General features: G+C 30.2%; 1 protein-coding gene across 6 annotated transcripts in view; it reads left to right on the top strand.

Moving 5' to 3' along the window:
• Nucleotides 1–11,050, top strand: part of LOC106465835 (CREB-binding protein-like) — a 122,672-nt gene that overhangs the window by 103,278 nt on the left and 8,344 nt on the right. For all 6 annotated transcript variants that reach the window (XM_022393785.1, XM_022393787.1, XM_022393786.1 and 3 more), the window contains 2 exons: nucleotides 7,233–7,448; nucleotides 8,263–8,409. In XM_022393785.1, the coding sequence (XP_022249493.1) occupies nucleotides 7,233–7,448; nucleotides 8,263–8,409 (363 nt within the window). The remainder of the gene's footprint in view (nucleotides 1–7,232; nucleotides 7,449–8,262; nucleotides 8,410–11,050) is intronic.

Raw genomic sequence — 11,050 nt, 5'->3', positions numbered from 1 at the left:
TCAAACACAGTAGCACCCCACCCACCTCTTTCCATTTTTGGAAACGTTCCATTATATAAACTTACTTCTATATATGACATGAATAACCAATGAGAAGCTCAGAAGTCCCCCTAGTGACTTTCTTAGCCATGTTAACAGGCTTGACACCATTTCTTTCTTTCGAACTAATATTTCAAGGAGGTAAGGTGTGTCTTTAGTCTGCTCAAAATTTCATATTTTTTCTGTCTAAAATACATCTTAGTTACTAAGCTTGATAAATTATAGTGGAATTCTATAGCAGTAATGTAGTAATTTATTATTTTTTTAGTTATTCAAATGTATGTATAAAAACTAAAAATATTTTGTTTCATATCCTCCACGTGCAAATTTTTTAGTAGCTTAGCAACACAACCTACATCAAGCAGCAACCAAGTATAAAGGTTGTAACTAGAAAAGATAACTGTTTGCTTTACTTCTTTAGGAAAAATAATTTTAAGAATGTATTTCAAAATAGCAAAAATTGATATACATATATAATGTATAATAACTGAAATGTTACTGTATTTTACAAAATACTAGTCTACTAAAACAAAGCCAAGACAAGTCACTTTGTACACACCAAAGGTCAGTTTTATGTTACTGGATACAGTAACATGAATGCACGTGTGTCACTCACGTCATTGTAACTTCTGTATATTTTTAGCCAGGCATGGCTGATATGTCAATACAATAAAAATAATGAATATATGTATAATGTTATGAGATTTAAGCTATTTAGTCTAAACATTTATGTTTTCCTGTTATAATTTATTGTCATTCTAGAATGAAAGAAGCATAATTTATATTTATTTCCTAATTTTTTATAGTGGTTACAAGATTGGTCAAATCTACTGAACCTGTACAGAGATTCATTAGTGAAAATAACAGATAAAATATAAAGTTTTTTTTTAAGAAACGTTTGATAACTATCTGGACATTATAAAGATTTTGCTTGTGAAATTTAAAGATTTTCTGATGCATAGAAGAATTTTTAATCTTAAAATGAAAATTACTTTGCATGTTGGATAGGCAACGTGTGAGAAGAAAAAAAAAGGCATGAGAAAAATATTGCTTTAGAAACCTTAAGACTTAATTTAAAAAATTTGATATCTTGCATATAAAAGCATTGTAATGTTTACTTATAATGTGTTAAATATCATTAACATTCATTTGCTAATTTAAAAATTATAGCATGAAAACTATAACAAGCACAAGATAAAACTGGTGTATTTACGTGTTTTACGCTCACTAGTTTTACACTTCACTAGTATAAAGGCTTAGTTTGGTCTGATATTTCATTGGTGGTAGTGTCCAGGGTCACTGATGAGGAGTGGAATTCTCCGAAACTAGTCTGTCTCACAGACACACACACACACCATTGAAAGAATAGACCATTCCAAGCTTTTACTTGTTAAAGAAATGTATAAACAACTCTTCTTATTCAATTAAGCACAAAATAGTTACAAGGTAATTCCCAGTTCTGAGCCTGTGCTGAAAGAGTTGAGAAGCATAATCAAATTTTATTGAGTTAGAAGTATCATTGTACTGAACTGTTAACTTTATATCTAGGTAGTTCATAATTTTTTTTTTATTATCATTTACCTTAATATATGTTTTTAAATTAGATGCTTAGTTAAAAGAATGGAAATGAACCCATTTATTTTATTGCTTATTTGGTGAGTGTAATAACAAAGATTCAAATTTTCTAGAGTATTTTATGAGACAGCTATTTAAGAATTGAGTTATAAATTCCCATTCTCATAATTTGCTGACAAGAGATGAAAAACAAAATGTGTGAAGTATAGTAATGTAAGTAATAATATAACACTTCCACTTGAGCCTAAGTAAAAATCATAATGAAACAAGTTTTCATTTTTAACACTAATTCTTTGCACTTTTTGTTTTGATAATTAACTTAGATATAACATACACTTGATTTAATGATTAAATGCATTAATCATAATGTGTCTAGACAAAAACTGTAGATGAATAAAACTAATGGACTCGTACTCATGTAATTACAAGGTATCTCTCAAAAATAAAGCTGTAGTCTGTACTAGTATAATGAAGAAGCAGATCGAAGTTGGGTTACAAAAGTTGCACAGTTTATGATGTAAGAATTTTTAAAATACGTTTAGTTGGATTTAAATAAGCAGGCATTCATTAACGTGTAAACATTTAACATTTTATTTGCTTGTTTGTATTATATGATCCCAATTTGTACTCTCAACATTTATTGTGGGCTTTGTTGTTGAAATAGGAATGTTATCATTAAGTATAGTAGTACTTAGTGGCAGGGATCATGATGAAACAAAATGGAGCCATAATAATTGCTGGTTTAAAACCACCTTTAAAATGTCTGAATATTAACAGTGACTATTTCACAGTATTGGCTGAGCAAAACTAGAGCTTATTGTATATATAAAGCCACCTAAATCACTATATAGATGTTTATGGTGTGAATCAATATTTCATCTAATTCTTTTACAGAACTTTTCTGTCTGGTGTTCCAATGATTCCTTCCTTGTACCAAAAAGGATACTAGTACATGTATATAAAACAGACAGTGTGCTACTTTGGGTATATAATTAGATTTGAGGGTAGGTTAGTAAAAATCCTGATAAGTAATACAATCAAATCGGATACATGTACCCCCCATGCTAGGTGCTGCTGGTGCACAAAAAATAGCTAATAAAAAGGAAACAAACAAGTAGAATAAAAAATTTAAATTTTATAAAGATAAGCAGGGATTTATATGTACATAACCTAGCTAGCTAGAGTAATATAGAAAGTTTAATTCCATAAAACGTTTTGAAGTAAGGTTAAAACAATAAAAACTGAGTTACTTAAAATTTAAAGAAGTTTATTTCTATTTTGGCTCAGACTAACATGTGATTTGCCAAAGTAGGGATAAAGATTTTCAAATTTTAAGTAACTCAGTTTTTAACAGTTTTGACTTTCTTGTTCCAATACTTTTTGTAGCATTTAAACTTTCTATATTACTGTAGCTAGGTTACATACATATCGATCCCTACTTGTCTTTATAAAATTTAAACATTTTTTATTGTACTTGTATAAAGAGAATGCGTTCTCATTTTGTTATACAGGAAAACTTTTGTCTATTTTCTATTTATAGATAAAAAAAATTTCCTACAAATTTAAGCACAACCACTTCTGTACTCACTAAAAGCATATATGATGCCCACACAGTGGCTTAGCAGTAAATCTGAATGCTTATAACACTAAACACTGGATTTGGATACTCACAATGGGCATAGTACAGATAGTCCATTGTGTAGCTTTATGCTTGACAACAAAACAAGCATATGTAATCCTGATGTAGTGAAAAAAGAAAAAAACTATTGAAAGATACTGTAAAGGTCAGCAGAATGGTTATATTTTTGTGTTTTTGGTGTGAAAGGCTTATTCTTTGTGTATAGACTATGTTAAAGTATATGGTGTACATGCAATTACTATGCTATTCCAGCAGAAAATGCACCTATCGTTGTTGGTTCTTTAATTTTTCAGTCAAGATCTAGCTGAATTTAATGAATTGATTTTAAATTAAAAGTTAATGTAAAAAGTTGAGCTTATTACTTCTAAATATAAAATCAATTATTGTCATTATTTTAAAAGAATGAAAAAGACAAGCTGAGAATTTAAAAGTGTGTATGTTAAATTCTGTTTATGTGAGGCTGGATTCAGATTAGCAGTCAAAAGACCTGAAATCCTCAGATGCACTTCATTCACAGCTTTACCCACAATAGTAAAGTTGAAAGTCAAAATCACAACATTATGCGCAGTTTCTAATAGTTGAGCTCTACTAGATGTACATCTTGGTCTTACTGGTTGTGTTTTATTCTTTTTAATAGCTACCTAGTGGTGGATACTACATATTCCTTAGTGCAGGCCTCAACAAATATTTTCAGAACTAGCAGCCAGCCCAAACACTCAGGAGGCAGGTGTGCCTAACCTGACTTCACTACTGTTTGTACTGGGAAATGGGGGCTACACTAGTGCCTTGATTACCTGTACCTTCGTTATCTACAACCATCGATTATCCTTGTTTTTTCTTTTGCCCAATTTTCTCAGTTTAACTGTGCTATTACAATTCTAGATGACAATTTACATGTTTTGGAGAAACTGTTGCTCAGAAATTAATATTGGTTGCAAAAGTTCGGGTGTTGCATGATATCTGGGATTTTTGCATGCAGGACCTGCCGTGCATTCAAATCTGCCAGTTCAAGCCTAGCCTTACCTCTTTTATTTTTAGCTGTTAAGACAAGAATTTAAAATATTCCAAGCTTGGTTAACTTTATTTGATTAGTGATTATAAACATAATATACAAAAATACACATTAAGATTTATTAAAGATTTCACTCAACTTTAGTTGATATCTGCTGTTCTATGCTGCATGGCAGGCATCCTTTAACCACAGATGCATGTTCAAGTTGTGTTGGGGTGCCACCCAGTTACACATTGTCCTCTTCCTTACAGATAATTGTATCTATAGTCTGTTTTAACAAAGGCTTTTTTTGTAATAATTTTGAAGCATAGATTTGTGCTAATTTTTTACTTATTTTACTCAAGTGTTGATGGTGTGCACTTATTTGTCTATAGCAGAAAAAGAGCCAAAACGTGGGCGCTATTTACACCTACATTAGCGATTAAACTTAAACAGGAACAGGCAATAAAAAGAGGAAGTATTATAGGAGAAAAAGTGGAATTGGACTCGTGTAACTCACAAAATTCGGAGAAATTGAGCATAACCAACCGACACTTGGCTTTTATGATTGTGACGACTTTTTATAATTTTTTCAGGATATTGTGTGTAAATGACAGTAAAAAGATTATAATTTAAAACAAGGAACTTAAATATATTGAAAAATTTTATTTAGATTAAACCATGGGCTAACTAGTGAGATACACTAGTGACTTGATTATTCACTGTTTCTGTTATCTGCAATTGTTTGCTTTCCCAAGACCATTATGGATGATCAAGGCACTAGTGTATGTTTATTTACTTTTGCAGCAAGAAGTGCATGCTAATGATCATGGTATCAACAACCATTTGATATTATTGCCTGAACTAACTTCTGTTTGAGTCTAAAGACACACACACACACACACACACTGATTGGTTGAATTGAGAGAAATAAGAAAAACAAAATGTCATGAAATTAGTAACTTGTTGTGCAACTGAAGCACTTCATTTCTGAAAAAACATGAAGTGCTGAATCCACCATTAAAATCCTAGAAACAAAGTTTGACTTAGGACTCAAAGAATGGCAAAACAGTTCCAGACTTCCAAGAGTCCAGAACTGTTCTAGGTTCATGTTCTATTTAACACAGCACTACGTACAAATAAAATGGAAGAAAATACTAGCTGCCACGATGAAATTTTTAGTCTCCATAGCAACTTGACATTCGAGATTTGTCGAGGCCTACCTTAATGTAACAAGGATATAAAACTTTTACCCATAAAAGATCACTTAATCTTTGGAATCACACATTTGAAGGTAAATAAATTCTTTACTCAAAAAGCAGGATTCATTACTTATAGCACAACTTGTGGATATACTATATACAAGAGAGAGCTATTAATTTTTTTTCTCTACAGAAACAAAATGTTTTATTTTTGTTTTCTTGAGTGGGGAGGGACATTAGGTTACATAATCTGAGGTATAATAACTTTGTTTATGTGTTCAACTTCGTTATAACTATTTAGTACAAAATTCATTCAGTTTCTAAACTTTCATGAAATAAATTGCAACTGTAACAAATCAGAAATTTAATAAAACCTTTAATTTATAAGCTATAGATACCAAACTTTCAAAATGTTCATATAATTTGTAAATTGTTGATTCACGATAAAAACTCACTTTAAAACCTTTTTATTCATTATGTATCAGTATCTTAAAACTTGTAATTTTTAATGACCTTGTTTGCTAGTGACACTAATATTTCTTTGCTATTAAAACAATGTAGAATTTATATACATGTTTTTTAACTGAAAAGTAATTAATGAATCATCCATGTAATACCTGTAACAAAGTGGCTTAGAAGCAACAGAGCAGTCTGTCAACATCTTACTCTTCATTAATATGAAATTAACTTTGCCATAACAAATGGAAGTTTAGATCCTATCCTGACTCCAATATTCTGATCATAAATAATTATGTTAAAACAAGTAACAACAACAACGTTTTGAGCAATTGCTCTTCATGAGCCATGATATGACAGTGATTGACATACAGTTGCATAACTATGCAAGGAAGTGAGGTGAGACCTTTAGCAACTAGATTGCAAGATAGAAAATGATACCGGTTTTCAGATGATATATTTACAATTTTATTAGCTTGAGAAAATTGCTAAACAAAATGTAGATAGTTAAATTTTATTTACAGTTCTTAGCATCATCAAATTCAGTAATTTACTGTTTTCAAACTCTTTGAACTAAAAAAAAAAAATAAAAGAAGTGCATGTTTAAAGATTTGCAGTTTAATTTCATCCACTGACAAGTTGTATTTGCATTAGTGGGAAATTGCAGCAGGGGGAAAGAAATTAAAGTTAGGACTAGTGGGTTTTTCTTCTTTTTTTTTTCTAGTTACTTAATTCAAAAAAATTGTTAACAAAACTTATATCAAATAGATATAAAAATTTAAGCTATAATTTTTATTTTGTAGGTAATATGAGGGGATGGATTAAACATAATTTTTCAAAACTTGACCTTATCATTTTGAGCCAGTAAAAATCTGAAATACATCATTGGAAAGGGTAATATAAAAACTAGTTGTATTAATATGTTATAATTCTGTACTGTTTGATATACTATCAAATTTTTGGCATGTGTTTGTGATACTGTTGCTTGCAGACAGCTTCTTCGTGTGTGTGTCTGTCTGTTATATATATATATATATACTATTGGACTATTATTTACAATTGGTGTGAATGTTCATAATGATGCTCAGAATTTCAGCTGACAAAAAAATGGCATTGTGCCTGTACCCCTTGATGGTCATGATTAAGTACAATAACCTGCTGGCATTTTGCCAGCTAGCCACTGCTAATTTCAAACACCCTTTTATTGGCATTTTTGTTATTTTTATTTGAAACTTAAGTAGTAAAGTACTTTTGAATAATATGATAAAAATAAAATTCACCCACTAGTTCATCTAAATTATAACTAGTGTTAATTTTTTAAACTACCTAGGATATCCTAAAACAAGCAACAGAAGACAACTTCAGTAGTGCAGTAGAGCTTCCATACTTTGAGGGAGATTTTTGGCCTAATGTAGTTGAAGAAAGCATTAAAGAACTAGACCAAGAAGAAGAGGAAAAACGTAAAGCAGCAGAAGCTTCAGCTGCAGCAGCTGCTGCTGCTTGTGAAGGTTTTGTGGAAATTGAAGCAGAGGGAGACACTAGTCAGGTGAACTGTTTATTACTTAGTGATTTGAATGTATAAGCTGTAATTTATAAATTTTAGTTGTCTACATATTATTGTGTAACCGTTTTCAGACTGTCTTGAAAAATTATTTCAAAAACATAGACAAAATCCTTTAAAGATACTTAAGGAGTTTGTGATTTTATCAGTTATTGTTAAATCATTCTTTCTAAAAAAAAGTGATTTTTTTAAATATAAACAGTAGTAGATAGTAAACACTAAAGATAAAAAGTGGCTGAATACTGTTACTCTCAAACCTCCTACAGAACCTTTAAACTGTATGATTACTTAAAGAGCCTGTAATAGTCCATAAAAGTCAGGTTTTTAGTGTTTCAGCCTGCAAAGAAATTATTTTTACAGGAACAGAATTTTTTTACTTTTCATTTAAAGTGGAAAATTCAGTTCTTAGTTGTAGCTGTCATGCATGTGCTCTGAAGCAGACTCACTGTGGCCAGTGACACATGAATGTTCTCAGTTACAAGGTAAGAATAATTATCTTGAATTATTAGTTGGAAAGTAGGAAACTATTTTTAATTGTATACCCATACTTGGTTTTATGGGACTTGTTAATTATTATATAGCACCTCTGCAAGAAAGACTTTGCTAAAACTAGCCTGTGTTTTAGCCTGTAACATGTCAAATTTAGTTATTGTTTTTTAAAGGCTGGCAGCAACAGACACTGCTGTGATTGTACTCTGAGTGAGAATAGGTTGATTAAATTGATTTTTTATTTTAATTACTATCAAAGGCAAAACTAGCAGTTAGTATTGTGTTATAAAACGTAGTTTTTGTTTTATAGGGAAAGAAGAAAGGTCTAAAAAGTAACCGAAAAAAAGCCAACAAGAACAAAAATAATCAAAGGAAGAACACCAAAAAATCTAATGTTCCTAATACTGGCAATGACTTAACTGCCAAAATTTACTCCACAATGGAGAAGCACAAAGAGGTAATTAATTATTAGCACTAGTGAAAATAGGGTTTTTACTAACCTTTTTAATATTATAAACCAATATAATTTGTATTAAGAAAGCCTTAAAAGTAAAGAAAACATTTACACTTTTAACATTGAGCATTATCGAACACTGGGGGTAATGGTTAAGGATTTCTGTGGCTTAATATTTTTAAACTTAAGAATAGGTTTTTATAAATAAATAACGCAACTCAAAAATTATCTTAACTTCTTGAAGGCACTAGCAACAATATTATTTTTTATATTAAATGTTAGTGAAAATGTATTTATCCTATTTATGTGTTTAAATCTCATGTCGTGTTTTCCAAGTATTTTGAAAATCAAAAATCATTTTTGTTTACATGTAACAATGTTTTTATTCAACTATTTCACAAAAGTTAATAGATGCTTGAGAGGTGAGCTAAAAGTTGCCCTATTAAAAAATTATTTAAAGGTACATTTAAACGTCAAAAACTGGTAAAGCACTAGGAGCCAATAGGACTATCATTTGTATTATTCATGGACAAATTAAAAGGAATGTGTAACATAATCTATATTTAATGGGACTTCTATTGTATGATTACCTCCATAGAGCAACCATGTGGGTGCAATATTTCTAACCGTAGTATTAACAAAACTGCTCTCTGGTGAGAGGCTAACTGGCTGACCAGCTTACATGTTAATTGCCTAGGCAACCAATCAAATGAGTTGAAGCTATAGTTTTGCTGTCCTCGTTTGCTCAAATTGGGATCATAAAACTGACATTTCACTGACAAGTGAAATTGATTAATCACAATTGTAATAAACTTCTGTAACACAATCTTGCAATATGAATTACCAAAATGCATTTATCATGGGTGTATTAAAATTCTATGGTACAAATCTGTGGATTTTCCATCTGAAGTGTGTACTAGTAAATTTTTTCCGGTGCCTTATAAGTTTTACTAGCAAAACTGCGACACTAAACAGCAGTTTCCTGGTTTGCTGGCATTAATTTCAAACCCTGAATGTTTGGTAAGAATATGTATAATATGGAAGTTAAAAAAATTAAGTTTATGTAAAAAATTTAAGGCAAATAATATTAATATTTAGATAAATTTAAAAATAATATTTGCATATAGTATTCAAATATGTGTTTGTACTGTTTTTTATTCATTAACTTAAAATTCAACACTTGATTTGTTCTAGATGTGTGTCTTTTTTACTACTATCATGATACAACTTTTAAGATAACTATTCACCTTTTAATCTCGCACTCAAAAGTTGCTGGTTCACATATGTACCTTGTTCAAAGAAATGTTTGGTATTACAATAATAGAGAAGAAATATATTCTTCAAGATAATATTTTGTGATTAATTATTACCTAAAACAACTAATGAAGGAATATTTGCTGTAAAATTCTTATCAATGCTCTAAGTGTAGCTACCAGTTTGGCCTTCAATTTTGATTTCATTCATTTAAGTTGGATGCTCAATCCATTTTTAGCTGCACCTTGTTTTCACACCTAAGGTGTTTTTAATCAGATCTCATTTCCTTTTGTCCATACACACCAACAACCACAGCAAGTAAGTTGGTGACACTGGATAGTAACCAACATTAGCTTTAGGATTGCAGCCCTATTATTTGAAACAGACCTATACTTTACAGAACCAACCATGTTCTTAAAACATATGGTGGTAGTTTTTCATCTCTAAAACAGTGTTAATAACTTCCTTTTTTGGTAACACCATGGAATCTAGATTAACAGTTTTTTGTCATCACCCGCATATACCTGGTACAGCCATGTTAAGCATAATTATTTATGGTAATTGCTTAATGTGACACTAAATGCTCTTTATTTAGGAGAATTTCATAAAATTTAGCAAATTTGTGCTTAAAAGTTAGCAATGAATGATAACTATCCACCAATATGATTCTTTTAAACTTAAGCTAGAAACTGCTAATCTAATTTGCTTGGCCTAACCAATACTTGTATATTTGTATGTGCTTTCAACCTACAGTTTTGTTGCTCTAAGTCAGTCATTTTTAACTCTTTCAGCACGGGCTCGGTCCCTGGGACCAACCTCATAACCATTTTGTGCTTGTTATAGTTTTCATGCTATAACTTTTGAATTATTAAGTGAATGTTAATGAAATTTGGCAGATTATCAGAAACATTATAATGCTTTTATATGCAAAATATAAAATTTTTTTTTTATTAATTTTAGGGTTTGTAAAGCAATATTTTTCTCATGTCTTTTTTTTTCTTTTTGTATATCTATTATGCAAAGATTAAAAGTACTTTTATGCAACAGAATTTTGAAATTTCACATGCAAAATCTTTGTAATGTCCACTTAGTTATCAAACATTTATTAAGAAAAAACTAAATTTTATCTGTTATTTTCAGTAATTAATCTCTGTATGGGTTTGGTAGATTTGACCAATCTTGCAACCACCATAAAAAATTAGGAAATAAATATAAATTATGCCTCTTTCATTCTAGAATGAACACAAATTATAACACAAAAACACAAATGTTTAGATGAAATAACTTAAATCTCATAACATTATACATTTATTATTTTTATTATATTGAACTTTCACCCGTGCCTAGCTAACAATACAGAAGTTACAACAACGTGGTTCATGTGCACTCA

Source organism: Limulus polyphemus, unplaced genomic scaffold, assembly GCF_000517525.1.
Source record: "Limulus polyphemus unplaced genomic scaffold, Limulus_polyphemus-2.1.2 Scaffold2067, whole genome shotgun sequence".
Classification (NCBI taxonomy): Eukaryota; Metazoa; Arthropoda; class Merostomata; order Xiphosura; family Limulidae; genus Limulus; species Limulus polyphemus.
This window is presented reverse-complemented; position numbering and strand designations above follow the sequence as displayed.